At 51.2% G+C, this 16,487-nt stretch overlaps 1 protein-coding gene across 1 annotated transcript in view; it reads left to right on the forward strand.

Moving 5' to 3' along the window:
* The window catches only part of ITPKB (inositol-trisphosphate 3-kinase B), a 65,247-nt gene extending 50,909 nt beyond the window's left edge, over positions 1-14,338 (forward strand). Inside the window, exons 4-7 of the mRNA XM_039717019.1 lie at positions 2,622-2,826; positions 7,819-7,920; positions 9,317-9,388; positions 11,936-14,338. Of these exons, the coding sequence (XP_039572953.1) occupies positions 2,622-2,826; positions 7,819-7,920; positions 9,317-9,388; positions 11,936-12,151 (595 nt within the window). The 3' untranslated portion in view covers positions 12,152-14,338. The remainder of the gene's footprint in view (positions 1-2,621; positions 2,827-7,818; positions 7,921-9,316; positions 9,389-11,935) is intronic.
* Positions 14,339-16,487: the final 2,149 nt, after the last annotated feature.

Raw genomic sequence — 16,487 nt, forward strand, 5'->3', positions numbered from 1 at the left:
TTGGGTTTAGGTACACAGGAATGGCACAGTAGCTGTTGGGAGGTTCTCTCTGCCACATGAGGACACAGCCAAGGGATAGGGTGTAGGAGATCCTGTCCAGGGTGCCAGAGGGGTGGAATAAAGACGCTTGAAAGGCACAATTTCAGTGAGCGAGAAATTTTCCCTCTGCTCAGCCGTTGCTCCGATGCGCACTGGAAGGATAAAATGCGTGTGCTGAGTAGTTCAGTGCCTTTCATGCAAAGCTCTTGAAATATTTCCTAACAGATGAGCAACATTACCCGTGTCCTCCTTGAGAACCATGTCTCCAGATCCACCAGCATCCCAGGCTGCAGCCACTTGGCCAGCAGCAGTTTTTGAGCGAGCCGTGCCACAGCTGACAAGGGTGTCCCAGAGCAGATGTGGGCAGGGCTGGTGACCTCAGGTGGCTGCCAGTTTTGGAACAGCCTCAGGCCACCCCTCAGCCCTGGGCGTGCTGCAGGCTGGTGGCAGGAAGGGTTGAGACCCCCCTCGCTGGCAGAGGCGCAGCCCAGACATGGTGGAGACGCGCTGCTGGAAAAGCTGATGGTTTCTGTGGGAGGGAGGAATCTTTTTTTCCCCTCCTGAATCCCGATGTGAAACTCGAACTGGCGTGCCGGGCTGTCGGCAGGGAAGAGGCGGGGAATACTTTCCACCAGAGGGGTGGAGGGCCCAGCACAGCCGTGTGGCCCTGGCTGGCACACACAGGCTGCTGTGGGGAGGAAACAGGGCTCACTCTGGACCCGGACAGCAGCCACCAGAAGAGCTGCTGGACCTGCTGCCCAGGTGCTCCTGTGGCTGTCTCAGGGAGGAAGAAAGCTTCCCATGCACAGATAACATGTCAGTGATCTGAGCTCAGGCAAGAGGGCAAATGTGCTGGGCACCATCATCCTGAAATAAGATGGTGCCGTGGAAGAAGCCGGCGAGGATGAATGGAGTTAATGCTTTGGAATGGGGCATCCCCATGGCTGAGCAAATAATCTAAACCTCAGAGGTATCAAACCTGTCCTCTGAGCCAGCAGCTTGCTGCCAGGCAGGTACAGGTTTGTTTTTTTCATGGCAAGATGGCTTTGGGATGTGGCAGCCTACTCCAGTCGCTCCTAAACAAAACTTTGTCTTTCTTAAGCCTTGGTGATGGCACAAGCCTGAGGCGATGGGGAGGACCAAGCCACAGACATTGATGATCTGTCATTCTCATAAGAAATTCTAGCTCTCTGAGCAGTGTGAGCAGCACTTCTAGTACACTGCTGCTTTATTCTGCTGTGTTATTCCATCTGTACCAAAATAATGGGTTTGGTGATCTCAGCCGAGGACTTTAATTGCTTTTACCTGCAGTATTTTTCAAGGGGGCTGATGGCCTGGGTATGTCTGCCCTAAGCAAAGGCACCAGCTTGTCTCATGGGACAAGGGAACACTGTCCCACAGAGTCCAGTCAGCACCCTCCCACTTTGTTCTGCTTGGTTCTGGAGGTGAATCACACAGTGCTGGGATTTTGGCACAAGGGACATGGGCAGAGGGCACTGTCCCTCTGCAGAGCTGAGCATGGCTAGTGGGAGGTGTAGAACAGTGACAGATAGGGTCATTCCTGTGTTGTTTTGCTGGGACATCTCACCCAGCTTGGTGGGCTGTTTGAGGAGGGCCTGAACACTTTCCAGGCTGAGCTAGGGTTGATTTGGGAGCTGGGAGAGGAATTTCGTGGTGGTTTATTATTGCTGCAGGAAGTACTACTTTGTGGATGATGGTTTTATGCATGCCAGAGTGCAGAACTTTTCCAGCACTGTGCTCTGGCACAGAGGGGTGCTTCTTTGAAGTATGGATAAAACCAAGGTCTTCGCACACTCCTCTGCACCTTCTATCCTCCTTCCCCCATTCCCCCATCCTGGCTGCACCCTGTGGACCTGGGATGGTGGTAAGCACCTGGCCAAGGTTGCATCCCTTCCTGTGCTTCATCTTGAAGAGAAAGCTTTTGCTAGGAAATCCACTTGAAGCATATTGCCCTATACTGGGCAAAATCATCCCCATCAGTGTAACAGCCCTGTGTGAAAGCACCCTGTTTAGCAGCTGGTGAGGCAGAGCCCTCGTGGTGCAGAGTGAGGGAATGCAAAAGCACAGAGAGAGAGGCACAGGAGCAGCTTTGGCTGATCCTGAAGGATGGGACACAGCAATGTCCCTCTTGCCTTCAATTCATCTGTCTCCCAGAGCATGTGCACAGTTTCCTGGGCATATCTTGAAAGCCATGTTTAGCTCAGGTAGGAGCTCAGGTTTCCTGAACTTTGGGGTAAGCTCAGGACAAGGGATGGCACGAGGAGGCTGCTGGGATGGCAGCAGCAAGGCCATGAGAACCTGTGAGGAATAACTTCCCATGTTATTGCCAGCCTGGCTGTGGTTCCTTGATGAACTGAAAAGATACCGGGTGGTGATGATGGAGTGATAATTAAATCAGGATCAATTCAGCCACAATGAGGCTTGCTCCATTATTTCCTATGCTGCACTACTCCTTATGGATCAGCTCTCCTGCATCAGCCTGATTTCTGGGGTGAGGCTGTCTGTGGGTATATGGCACCTCATGTGGTGGCCCTGCTCATCCACCCCCTCCCTCCCTGCAGAACGTACCTGGAGGAGGAGCTGATAAAGGCCCGGAAGAAGCCGAGCCTGAGGAAGGACATGTACCAGAAGATGATTGAGGTGGACCCCGATGCCCCCACGGAGGAGGAGAACGTGCTGCGGGCAGTGACCAAGCCGCGCTACATGCAGTGGAGGGAGACCATCAGCTCCACTGCCACGCTGGGCTTCAGGATCGAGGGCATCAAGGTGAGTCTGGCCAGCTCTGCAGGGCAGGGCACCAGCTGCTGGGAGTGCTGGCTAGCCAGACTCACACAGGTACACACACAGCAGGCTGCTGGTGAGAGCAGCTCACATCAGGACATCCCCGGCCCCTCACCCAGGGCACTGCTGCTCGTCGGAGAATGCAGCTGAGCTCTGGGCATCCTGAGGATTGTTTTAGGCATAATCTCATTACATCAGCTGCTTGGTTGATGTCCCCCTCCATGCAAAATGCCATCCTCCGACTTGAAGACTCACATTAGTTGTTTGCTTTCAATTCTGCTCTGCCACTGGGCTGAGCCATTAATCCAAATCCCAGCTTGAACGTGTGCCCATCTGTGGTTGGAGGTGCGAGCTTAGCCACAGCCAGTAAGGAGGGTGTGTTTACCAGCCTGTCCAGGAAGATTCAGCAACTGAGCCCTGTGAAATGGGACAAGCACACACAGCTGCCCTTTCTGCCAGCACCTGCTTGCCCGTGTAACCTGCTGACTGCTCCTGCTCAGAGCAGCACTCACATTTCTGGAGACACCAGCTGGGATGCTTCTGTGTCCCCAGCAGATGAGCCAGCCCAGGAGATTTTCCCCAAGGAGGAGAGAAAGGTGTCTGGGATGGCACTTGAACAGTTATGTCTGTAGCCACAGAGTATTAGTGATACTGCTTCCATGAGCACTAGCAATGGCCTGTGCCTTTTGATAGCCAGCCAGTGTGAATTAAAGGTGATACCACACTTGAGCCAAGGGTTTCATTGCATGCCTGGGCATGGTGTTGGCTTGGCAGCCACGGGGAGCTCGGTCAAGTTGTGTTTGCAGTAATTCAGGCTTGGGTAGCTGCTGAGGGCCCAGGCAGTAGCTCAGAGCAGCCACTTCCTCTTAGTGGAAACGATGGCTCAATATCTGCATGTGTCTTTATTGGAGGAGTTTCTTTCTCTTGATCACAGATTATTTTCCTCCCCTCTGAGCTTGGCACAATTCTCCCAGAGTGCCTATCTGGGTCTCTGTAGCCTAACCTCCTGCCTGAAGATAGTGGTGTCAAAATGATAGAATTAAAACAATTGAAGCTGCTCCCAAATAAAGCCCTCACACCAGATTTTTTAGACTTCCCTGGTAGCATTGCCCTTCACCTCACCAGCAAACTAATACAGGTGTTAGAACATGGGTTTAAAAGGTCAGCAGGAGTGGGTCACTCAGAGCTGCTACTTCTAACCACCCACAGAAGGGAATTGTCTCTTGCTCTGTGCATGTTGCACCTTCTTCATTCAGCTGTTTCATGGCCAGCAGGATACAGTGCATTTACCTCTAACTCAAACACTCTCAGAAACCCCAGGAGCAGCTCTTGGGCTGAGCCCCTTCAGAAGTTTCCTGGCAAGCAATGCAAGGCACCCCTGCCCATCCTGTGTCTCTGCCGAGGATGCTGATGGTCCCTGCTCCCCACAGCAGCTTCCTGCAGTGCCTGCATTGGGTCAGGGCACTTGCCTGCTTGTGCAGCTCAACCCTGATCTCCCCAGGTCTCCCCAAGACCCTTTCCTGCTGTGGATACCCGTAAACACACTGTGAGCTGCTCCAGCTTGGGACAACCCCATGCCTAGTTCCCATTGCTGCTGTTTTGCTTTTTATAAAACTGAGGCTGTATTAGAAAGGGGGACCAGTTGGGACTAAAGCTCACACTGCTTTTTCCCCTGCTTCCTTGGTGCAATCAGAAATACCTGTTTATAGTCCAGCATGATACATCCTTGGCCTCCAGGGGTGCTCCTCAGTCTGGGCATGTTTAGGGGCAGGCTATATATGAAGCACTTGAAATTAAAAAATATTTTCTAAAAAAACAAAAAAACCAAACAAATCATATCCTCAGGGAGGCAAAAAAACATTGTGAAGGGAAATAAAAGCCGTAAAGGAGTTATGAGATTTGTACTTCTGTTTAGCCAGCCATAAACGAGTTGCTGCTTGATCTGAGCCTTGGATTTTTTTTCAAAGAGGTGAAGCAGCCCTTTAATTGAAAAACGTTGAGAAGTTCTGGCCTCCAGCAGTATTCCTGCTGCTGCTAGGGGGCTGACTAATTTGATTGAGGCTCTAATTACTGTAATTCTCCTTAAATCCCTCAGCTTCTGGGTTATTTTCCCCTAAGCTAAAGCATTAGCAGTTCTTGCTGTTTCACAGCTGGCTTTTTTTCCAGCAGGGCTGGTCATGCCGTGCTGTATCCCTGTTGTTTTGCCTATTTCTGGGATTGAGTTTCTGTGTTAGGGAAGGTGCCATTGGTGCTCTGGCTGTCTTCCCATGTTTTATTTCTTGCTGTGGATGCTTCCCTGTGAAGAGCAGTGGTGAATGCCCTGCCTCTCATTCATGGATGTGGGCTGCTGGAGGAGAGCTCTGAGAAGTGCAAGGGAAGGACAGGATTTGACCCTGGACATGTGGGAAGGGGTCATAGGAAGGAGAGGAGCAGTGGAAGCCTTTTGGATAGCATAGTCAGGTAAGGCAAACAGGCAGCTCAGGGTTGGGCATGAGGATAGCAACCCTTTCCTTATTGAGCTCTGCCTTTCCCAGGTGGCCTTGAAGATCCAGTTCTTCCTCTTTAAAATGGAAATTTTCCTTTGCAAAAGGAGATAATGACATTCATCTGACTTTCTGGAATAGCTTGAACCTGTTGGAAACAGAAGCTATTAATAAAATTTCCATGCTGAAAGTAACCCAAGTGATCCCTGGTGGCCCAGTTGAAACTTGCTGGGGCTCCTTGTAAGAAGTGACACTCCTCTGCTCGGCGTGTTGCTCACCATTGCCTGCAGCAAGGCCACGGTGGGGTGGCATTCCACAGGGGCTGGAATGTTTGCAGCCTCCCAAAACCAGCCAGGAAAGCCTCCACCTAACAGTGCCAAGCCAGGCAGCTCACAAGCCCCATCCAAGGGCAGAGGCAGTGCTGGAGGGAGGTCTGGCTGAGCTGAGCCCTGCCCCGGTGACGCCAGCGCGAGCTGGAATCGCTGGTGGGGCGGAGGTTGTGACAGCCCTTATCAGCCCCCCTCACATTTCTTCTGAGTGGAAGGCAGCCCCCTCGGGGCTCAGACACCTGTGAATGTCATGGCAGTTGTCACCCTCGTGGTCAGCAACCTCTGGCTGGGCAAGGAAACTGCAGGAGGCTGGGAGCAGTACTAGGGATAGGCTGCTTGGCTTTCCTGCAGCTGAGATTGCCTTATCGGAAAGGCCATCTGTGATTCGCTTTTATTTTTAGGAGCACTTAGAAGCCCATCTCCTTTCTTGGATGCTTTGTGGAAAGTTGTGCTCTTTACACGTGAAATTAGTGCTGTGGCCCTTCTCCAGGTTGATATTGATCATCCCCCTGGGAGAGGGTGGGTTCGTTTCTGAGCTGCCACGTTGGGGCTCACATGAGGGACACAGAGCAGCAAAGTGCCCTTCCCCTGTGCATCACACATGTGCCACCACAGCATCCTCAGCAAGGTCACAGCTGAGAGCAGAGATCCCAGCTCTGCATGGGCCATCAGCAGCACGGAGTCTCCAGTGAAAAGGTTGTCCCTGACCCCTGCCAATACACACTCTGCCAGCCCTGAGCACTGCTTTTGGACCCTGTGGCAGCACAATGGTCAGGCTGAGCCCAGGGTGATTTGAAGCTGGGTGCAGTCGGTGCAATTGGTATAAAGTTTTTCCTGGAGTTTTTCTTTTGTATGTTGCTTTTGTTACTGCCTTTGTTAATGCTTGCATAAAACACAAGCTGGAAGCTGAAGTGTGCTGTGTGATTCATCCCAAACTGCACTTCAGGTGCTGGTTTGGTGGCAGGCTCCCCTTGGACACTCAACCTTCCCCCAAGTTGGATTGGCCACTGTGCCCACAGCCACCTCTCCAGGGGTATGCACATTGCCCTGTGCTGGGTTAGAGACACATCCAGGCACTTCCTTGGATGTGTCTCTAACCTCCAGGGCAGGTGATTTCGTTGTGCCTTCTTCCTCCCCCAGCCTCTGCGCTGCTTCTTCATCCTTCATCTTCCCCAGCCCACAGGATGTCTTTTGGCCCCTGTTCCTTTGCTGTATTGTGTGCAGACAATCTGTCTGGAGCAGTGGGATGGAGCCCTGCAATGGAGCTGTGAGCACAAGCAAGTGTGGTTTAAAATAGCCCCTGTATCCAGGAAGTGAGATCTGCCTGCCTGTCCCACAGCCCCTCTGGACAATGAAATGAGTTGATGTAAAAATCAGAGCCCCAAAAGGACCAGGGAAATGGGGAGAGAACTACAAAGCTGCCCAAGCTTCAGACAGGAGCGTCTGGGCCAGGGCTGAGTGCTGTCCCTGCAGTGGACAAGCCATGCCATGGCAGGCCAAGGATGGATGTGCCTGGGAAAAGGCAGAGGAGAGCACAAGGCTGCTCACTGCGTCTCAGTGCCAGGCTGCTGCCTTGAAGGGTTTGTGACCCATGGACTATCAGAGGACCAGTGAGGCCAGGTAGCCATGGGCTTGGTCCTTGCTGCAGTGGTCCATGGAGTATTTCTCACAGAGCAGTTTTGTTCCTGCTCTGAAGATGTTTTTCCCATCCACGCTCAGTTTTGTCCCATTGTGATCTTGCTCTGCTGTCCTCCCCAAGCCTGGGAGACAGTCCAGGGCTGGTGTCAGTGCCATTCCCAGCCACAGCAGCCATGGGAAACCATTCGGGCACAGAAACACCAGAAACAGGGAGTTTCCAGCCTCTGTTAGCAGCAAGCCCCTGGTCTGTGAGGAGAGTTTGTCCACATTGCCAGTGAGCTTGGCAAGTATTTGATGATGGGGAGTTCTGCTTGCATTAGAGATCAGTGCATTGGGAGTGTGGGATAACTTGGGATGTGCAAGCAGAGACCTGCTGCCTGTGCTCACCCCTGCTCCACAGACAGATCCTTCAGCTGCCAAAAACGCTGGTCACATCCTGCTTGGCAACATGCATGGCTGCAGAAACACTACTCCTTCCCCAGCTCCCTTCCTCCCCATCCAACTCAGCCCTGTCCCTTCTTTTCAAGAAAGAGGACGGCACTGTGAACCGGGACTTCAAGAAGACACGGACAAAGGAACAAGTCATGGAGGCCTTCAGGGAGTTCACCAGAGGAAACAGGAATGTTTTGGTGAGTGGGGGATGTTGGGGGGCACTGCCTGGAGAGGGCATTTCTGTGGAGCCTGGCCTCAGCTCATCAGGTCCCTGGCCTGCAGGGCTGAAGCCTGAGCAATGTCTCTTAAAAAAGCAAGAGAAATGCTGAAGAGAAACACTGTCCTGTTGCAGGGTGAGGGGAAAGCAGTGGAGAGCTGGGAGGGGACTTGGCTGTAGCAGCACTGCTTGACCCGAGTCTGAATCTGCTGAGGATCTCCAGGATTGGCTCCCAAAACCCACTGAGGAGTCACAGCCATGCTCTGTCCCTCATCCCTGGGCTGGTGGTCACCCCGAGCCCTCTCTGTACCCCAGTATGAGTGGTGGGGGCTCCTGTCCTGGCAGGGGGGGGCTGCCTGTACCCGGTCTCACAGAACAGTGATCCTGTGCCAGGCACACTTCACAGGGGCAAGCCACAGGCAGCATTTTCTAAGCTTCCCTAAGTTGCCAGGAGAATAAGAAATCTGGCTGTAAACAATTTACACAAACTGTGTCAAATAACCTACTTGACAAAGCACTCCCATTTTAAGCTGTATAAAGTCTCCAAACACAAGGCTCCAGCTGGAGTGGCCCTTGGCACTGTCTCCTTCAAACTGGCATGCTTGCTTTCACAAGAGTTACCCAGGGATTTTCCCAAATCTGAAGATGAAATTGCCTGGCTGCATTTTAACCCCAAAGAACTTGGAGCACACATCGTGCTGTGGCTCTGTATGGGGCTCCTTGGCCAGTGCATTTTTATACAGCAATCCCCACCTCTGCCCTTGCAGTGTGTTACAGTGCCCAGATACTTGCTGTGTGCATGTTCCTGTGTTTAATTCTTCTATATAAACCTCTAAATCAGTGGAGCCCCCAGAATGTGCCAAGTGCCTTCCAGCAATTTGCAGGGATGTTCAAACAGGCTTGTGGGTCTTGACCTGTGTGCTGGCCCTTGTGAAAGCCCTTCTGCCTACGGGGCCAGCTTTGCAGAAGTGCTGATAACGGAGCTGCCGAAGTGTCTCATGATGTGTGACTGAGTGCTAAAAAGACAGATGAAGTGAAGAGTTGATCTATGAAGGGAGTGCAGGCAAGGGGAAAAAGTAGCAGCTGCTGAACTAGGTGTTCCCAGCATGGAGGCAGCAGGGGCGCTCTGCAGAAAGAACCAGTTCAGCAAAAGCAAAGGCTTTCACTAAGCTTTGAAAGCCAAATGAGCTCAGGGTGCTGTAGAAACCAAAAGGATAAGTGGATCATAAAAAAGAGGGGACACTCTCCAAAGGGAAAGGTCTGTGGGAGGATGCTGGGCACGGGGCTGACTTTCCTGTCTGCCCCAATGCAGTGGTTTTTATGTAGGTTCCTGCAACACTAATGGCTTGGATTTGGGGATTTTTTTGTAATTCCAGAACAGTTACCTTAACCGGTTGAAGGGTATCCGCGCTACCCTGGAGACATCCCCGTTCTTCAAGTGCCATGAGGTAATACTGCTGTTTATATGGATCTGCCTGGAGGGGAAAACTGTTTAATCCCAGCTTGTCCAAGGAGAGGAGTCAAACTCAGGGGCTGGTTTATTCTTGTATCTGTATTTTCTTATGTGTATGTAATACTTACATACAAATGTAGACGATAGCATACAATGTTTGTGCATCTGACATGGGCTCAAATCTACTGAAAGCCAGTGTCCAAACAGATTAAAAGTGATCTAGGAGAAACTCGGGCTGTTTATGACAGGAAAATTGCCTAGTTTAAAAGCACTGGGGTTTTCTCAGGAGAAATGTCTATTTGAATGCATGTCAGGTATCATTTGGCTGACAGTTGCTCCACATGATCAAACAAGGCCTCACAACACAGCCATAAATTGCAGATACCCCAAACATGCCTTTCCTGAGCTGGTTGGGGCACCACAGTATGCACTCTGCCTTTCAAAGGAATTTCATACAGAAAGGAGTATCCACGACACCAACATATTCTATAGTGGAGACTCAGAGCTGATGGGAAAACAAGGAGGCAACACTGTTTTTTAGCCATTTCAGGAACTGCAATGCTCCACAACTTAATGCAATAATTTTGCTATTGCAAACAAAACATGAGAGTGTGTGTCCTTGTCATGTGTGCTGTAGGAATAAAGAGCCTCATAGGAACCTTTGGCTCCCAGGGCTCAGGAGCCACTGCTCCAAGAGCCCACTGTCCCTCATCCAGAGGCACATGAACCACCTCAGCCCCAGCCAGACACGGAGGATCCTGCCAGGAGCCAAAGGCAGATGGGGCTGTGCCTCCTGGTGGCAGCGTCTGGAAGGCAGTTGGAAGGGAAATGTCAAAACTGAGGGTTTCAGGGCAGTTCAACACAGGAAACAAAATTCTCCCTGAAACCGAGTGCCAGGGTTTCATTTGAAAACACAGAAACAAAGGAGCCTTTCAAAGAGGGTTTGAAAGGAGTTTCCACTCCTTAAAAATTAAAAAGCGCAGCAGCTTTGACTTTCCATCCCACTTTGAGATGAGGCACAGCAGAAGGTCTGCCAAGCTCTGTGTCCCTCCGTGGGGCCCTTGCTGAGCAGGGCTCCTCCAAGGAGCTGCAGGGGAATTGGGCAGCCCAGGACACGCAAATGAAGAATGTCAGCAAAAGGCTTTTCCTTAAATTTAGAATGCTCTGTCCTGGCCAAGAGAGGGCTATAAGAGGTTAGCAGGAGGAGAGCTAAAGATAAGCATTTCTCGGAAATAATACGCATCTCTGGACCTTGGACATTTTCCCAACACACTGGAGGAAAGAGTCTCCTGAAAAATGTAAATTCATAACAGCTTTTGCAAACAGTACATGCATCCTGTTCAAAACCCTCGTCCAAAGGCAAACCTCAGGCTAAGCCCTGCTGATAGCATGGATGTGGGAGTCCCCAGTAACATTTAGTGCTGCTGTTCTGGAGGGCTGACACCAGCTGGATTCTCTTCCATGTACCTACACATCATAAGGGGCACTCGTGGCTCTCAGTGCTCTGCATCACCTCTGCTACAGCCCTTGCACTCTGGTCACCAAGGTCCATTTGTGACATAGGGGAAAGTGAGTCTGTAATTCACCAATTCACTCATATCAGAATTTGGAAAGCAGTTTTCATTTGGAACAGCTCTGAAATGCACTCATTGGTGCTTTTCTGTAGAAGCCCCTGCTGAAATCTTCTGACTGGAGGAAGAGATTAAGCAGAAGAGCACGATGGTGACTGGCTTGATACTGATACACGTTTCCTAAGCACTGGGAAGCCAGAGCAGAGCTGCTGAGCATCTCTCTGCTTTGTGTGTGCTGACCATTGGGCTTGTGGGGTCTCATCCCACTGCAACAGGCCTTGAGACTTTTGCTGTCAGAGCCCAAATGCACCTGTTGGCTTCCCTGGTCTTGCCCAGGCCACTGCTTGCTGCAGGATTTTCCCAGAGTCCGTTCAGGATGGATATGAAGGAGCCCTTCAAAGCAGATGCAGCCAAGTGAACTCAGAGAAAAGGAGATCCATGCAGCTCTATACCTTGCATCCCCAGAGTGCTGTGAGTGCCAGGAGGATATTCTAGGGCCAGTTTGGGTGTAATTCAATGGAGTTTGAAGGAGGAGACAGCAGGTTTCAAGTCACTTGTACTTGGAGTGTCCCCATCCCTGCAGTGGTACCTGTAGGTGAGTGTGAAGAGCACAGGCTGATTACAAAGAACCAGCCTTGGAAAAAATCCCCATCTGAAGGTTGAGACAATTCATCTCATTCCTTGCTAAGGGACCTTAGCTCATTTTCCAAAATGACATCTTTATCTTTCATGCTCATGTTTTTCTGATCCTCTCCTGCCAAGACCTGGGATTTGTATGAGTAAATCAGCTCGTCCAAATGCCCCATTTGCATATGCAAACACAACCAGTGGCACACAGAGCTTGCTTTTCCTCATGCAAAATTGCAGCAGCATCTCTTGGAAATGCAGCCTGAGATAAGGTGTCTGAAAGTCCCAAAGAGGGCTGAAAATGAGCAGCAGGAGCACCACTAATTGGTCTCACCTCTCCACAGGTAATCGGGAGCTCTCTCCTCTTCATTCACGACAAGCAGGAACAAGCCAAAGTCTGGATGATTGACTTTGGGAAAACCACCCCACTGCCAGAGGGACAAGTTCTCCAGCACAACGTGCCCTGGGTGGAAGGGAACAGAGAGGATGGCTACCTCTGGGGGCTGGACAACCTCATTCAGATCCTGACAGAGTTGTCCCAGAGCGAAGACTTGCATTAAAGCCGCGCATCCGACTCTGCCACTACCCCCAGCCTGCCCCCGACTGACTCTTCTGAACTGCACTACAAGACACTTTCCAGCCCTCGCCCTCCCCATTTGAAAGCTATACTCTCCCTATTTAATGTGTTTTTGTCGTGTTTTTTTTTTTTTTTTTTTTTTTTTTTTTTAGGTTGTCTTGGTTGTTTCCCCCCCCACCCCTCCTTGTAAATAGAGAGCTAACCTGCCAGAACAAAAGCTGAACTTGAAACCTTGGCTTTGCAGAGTCAGTGGGAGCAGGTGGGGCAGCCCAGTGGGGTTGCTTAGGCAAGTGCATGCTTCGCCTATCATGCTTTTGTCTCTTGCTCAGCCTGATGTTAAGAGGGCTGGCGGAGGAAGGAGCCTCTTCTTGCACCAGGATCATCCTGAAAACACTCAGTGATGTGCCCAGGACCCTCTGGCAGTCAGAGAGTGTGAGCGAGGTGTGGAGATGGTGAGGACACTGTAGTGGGAGCCCTTTAGTTGTCTCTGCCAGCACCTTTCAGCCCAGGGAGCTGGCTGTGCCACGTTCTTCAGAGAGCTGCTAGAAGGGCAGATTTGGGGTTTAATTTGTGTTCAAGACATCTTGCAGAGGTTGCAGTTAATTTTGAGTGGCACTGGAGGGTAAGGGTTTCCCTCCTGCTGCAGAGCCATGTAGTCAGGCACAGGTATTTGCCATGGCCAGGTGCTTCCCACCCACATTCCCCATGCTGGGTGCCTTGGTGAGCAAAATTTTGGGCTCTTCTCTAGACCTCCAGCTCCCCCGCTAGGAACTGCTTCCAGCCTACCTTAGCTGGGGTCTCCAGTCCTCCCTAGCTGGGAAAAATAGCTCATAAAGGACTACTATGAGACCTAAAGTAGCCATCCAGGTTGATCAGTCTTTTTTGTCAGCAGCTGAGCACACCAATTGTAGTGCCACCAGTGCTCACACCTAGCCCAGGGTGACCCTCCTGCCTGGAGCATGTCCATAACTTCCATCTGCATCAGGTGAAGGGTCACAGCAGCAAGGCAGCACCCAGGTTAGACACCTTTGGCAAAGCAAAGCTGGGGTCAGGCATCCTCTTTTTCCACAGAGCTGCCTGTGGCTGCGCTGCTCCCCAGCCTGCTGGGGCCGTGTGAGGGCCCCGTGCTCCCTCTCCTGTGAAAACACCCAGTTCCCTGTTTAGGGTGGAGGCTGTTTTTTAACTTCCTGGAACATTTGAAGCCAGTGGCGGCAGGGCTGGTGCACCAAAGGTCATCCCTGGAGAGGCTGGCGGGGAGGGGAGGCTGCAGCGGGCCGGGAGCCCCCGCCTCGAGGAACCTGCAGCACAGCAGGAGGAGCTTGGCAGCCACAAATCCCTCACCTGCTCCATCCATCCATCCCCAAACCCACTGTCCCGTCTCTCTCCCCAGGAGCAGGGCTCCAGAGCCCCTCTGCCATAGTTTGATGGGTCCAGCACCCTCAATGGGGGAGATCTCCCTTGCAGCAATAAGGAGGAAGAGGAGTTGGCCACCAAGCCATCTGCAGCCAAGCCTCTTTCCCAAGGACTGAAGTTTCCTAAGGTTTTTCTGAGTTCATAGCTCACCAGACAGGTGTCTTTTGCTTATCAGATGCCATTGTAAATGGTTGCACTGTTTTAGCTCCTTGCCAGGCTTCCTAGACTAGCCTATGTGGAAGTGCCTTATAGATTTTGCCTCTGTTCCATTAGTGTCATGGAAAAGGTTGGGGTTTTTTTTTTAAGTTATATTTATTTTCATCCCATTTTAATTGCACAAAACACTAAAACTTAATGCATGGAATATTTTTTTTTTAACTGTGTTTTTTAGTTTTTAAGCCATGCCTTTTCCAGCTTTGGAGAAAGGGTGTGGACAGACATGCTATGTAGCTATGTACCACTTACCGCTGTACTTTAGCTTCGAGCTGCTCTTATATATGTACGTTATTTTTTAAGCCTGTTTATAAACCAGATCCCTTGCTTCGTGGCTTCAGAAGAAGCAGATTGTTGCTCTCAGATGTCTTATGCTTTCCTGGAGGCTGGAATGGTTGCTGTGAGGGATTTTCCCTGCTCCCACCACACCTCTTGGTCATTGGGTAATACAGAAAAAAAAAATCCAAACCGGTCTGGAACACCAACGCACAGTGCCTGTAAAAAAGTCCTGTAACATTGCAAATAAAGGCATATGGGAAGCATTCCCCTGGTGTGCAGTCAGTGTCTGCCCTGTGCAGCTTGTGGCAGCCTTGGAACAGCCTTCCATGTCCATGGCTGGGGGGGAATCAGGCTCCAGCAGTGCTGCATAAAAGCAAGAGTAGGGAAGGACCCTGCGCTGGGAACAGATCCTGACAAACAGGAACTGGCTCTGCAGGGAGCAGGGCAGGACGAGAGCAGAACTGGGGCTGTGGGAGGCCCAGGCTCAGTGGGAGCTACTTCCCAGAGAGGCCTGAATTTCTCCATCCCCCTTCTGCAGGGAAGGCCACTGAAGGCAGCTCCAATTTTTCTGGAATGTTTTTGGCTCACACTGAGCGGTTTCTGAGTGCCACCGTGTGATTCCTGCACTGGAGAATAGCAAAGCACCCAGGAGAATCAGAGCTGTTTGGCACAGCCAAACACTGCCCCAGCTCCTCTCCTCTCAGCTGCACTGTGGGCAGAGGGTTTGGACCACAAAAACCCCCAGGTTGTTTCTGTAGTGAAGGAGGAATCAGGCTGTAGAGCCTGAAGGCAGCTCCAGGAAAGCAGCTCCTTTCCCTCCTGGCTGGTTGTGCAAGCACAGGACAGCAGGAGCTGTTCTGGCACAGATGTGACTAAAGCCAGATTTAGTGCCCAGACCCTCAGGAGCAGCCAGCCTGAGGACCAGACCTGGCTCAGCACGAGTCCTCTAAAAGAAACTGCAGGAGAAACCCTGCAGTGTGGAATTTGGAGAGTAGAAACCTCTTGGTGTGAGGCAGAGCTGGCAGGACACTGGATGTGAGGCTGCTGCCTGTGCACCAGCGGTCTCTCCTGGGCTGTGGGAAAGCCAACACGTTTCCTGTCTGGCTGCTGAGCTCACTCCAGCAGAACTGACAACCCTGATTTACTTATAGGTCCAGTTTTTGGGGTCTGTGTTTCCTCTTCCTACCTTCAGAGGAAAACAAAAGCCTCCAAAACTTACCCAGCTGCACCCTGAAATGCAAAAACAGAGGGTGAAGAACCCTGTTCTGTGAAAACTTCTCTTGGGAGTTGAGGAAACACCATGACATTGTGGTGGAGAGTGTGCAGAAAAATTCATGATGCCAGAGGCTTATGTCCAGAAAGGAGACAGAGGAGTCCTGTAACTTTGTTTGAGTAAAGGGAAAGGCCATGGGGCATTTCCCCGGGGTCTACCAAATTATTGGAGGATGCAGCCTCCTTTTTATCCTAATTTCCCTCTTCCTTTCCCAATTGGCTTAGGTACTTGGAAGGTACACACTTCCCAACAGGCCTACTGCATGTCCCCCTCTAATATGCACTTGCCTCCTTTTATATATATATAACAAAACAATATTCATCATTGCATTCAGTCTTTGTTCTTCTTCTCTAAGTTCAGGAATTTACCACGGCCTTGGCTGAGCATCAGTCTGTGTCAACTGGTAACATTTTCTAGAACTGATAGTTTCTCCCATTCCTTCCCTATCTAAGTCCCTGGCCCTATCTACAGGCAGATTCACATGATCTGTAAAGACACATTCATCCTATTCCTTTCAAGAGGAAAAGGGAGTAAGTCAGGAGAAGGAACCCCTTGTGGCTGAATGCTGGCATCTGCTGACCCTGGGGTTTATCAGGGCTGGGATGGGGCATGGCACATGCCACAGCAAGAGACTGGCTTGGCCTCCCTGCCTGGCTTTATTGCACCCCCAAAGCAAAGCCCAGAGCTCCCTGAGACCTTATGCATTAATAAACTAATTGATTCATAAACTCAGTATAGAGAAGAGGGGCCAGGACTTACATTAATGCAACAAAGAAAGCTTTACACCTTGCTGAGGTCTCTGCCCTTCCAGAACAGAGCCAGCAGTGCCAGGGCATGTAAGCTCATCTGGAGGGGCAGCTCATTCTCTTCAGCATTGTCTGATTGGGCACTGCTTGACAGAATGAGCCTCCCATAAATCAGGGGGTGCTGGGGCCAGCTGATTCCAGCCTGTGGAAATGCAGGACGTGGGTGTGGTGGTTGGCAGGGGTCAAACACTGTGCTCAGCTTTGTTCCCAGCACAGGCTGGTGGGGTTTGGGGGGTCTCGGGAGGGATTTTACCCCTGCCATGGGTGATGCAGAGCAGCCCCCAGGGCCCCCGTGTTCTCCTGCCCATTGTGGCTGGGGGGAAGCAGGCGTGAGG

Source organism: Passer montanus, unplaced genomic scaffold, assembly GCF_014805655.1.
Source record: "Passer montanus isolate IOZ18808 unplaced genomic scaffold, ASM1480565v1 scaffold37, whole genome shotgun sequence".
Taxonomy (NCBI): domain Eukaryota; kingdom Metazoa; phylum Chordata; class Aves; order Passeriformes; family Passeridae; genus Passer; species Passer montanus.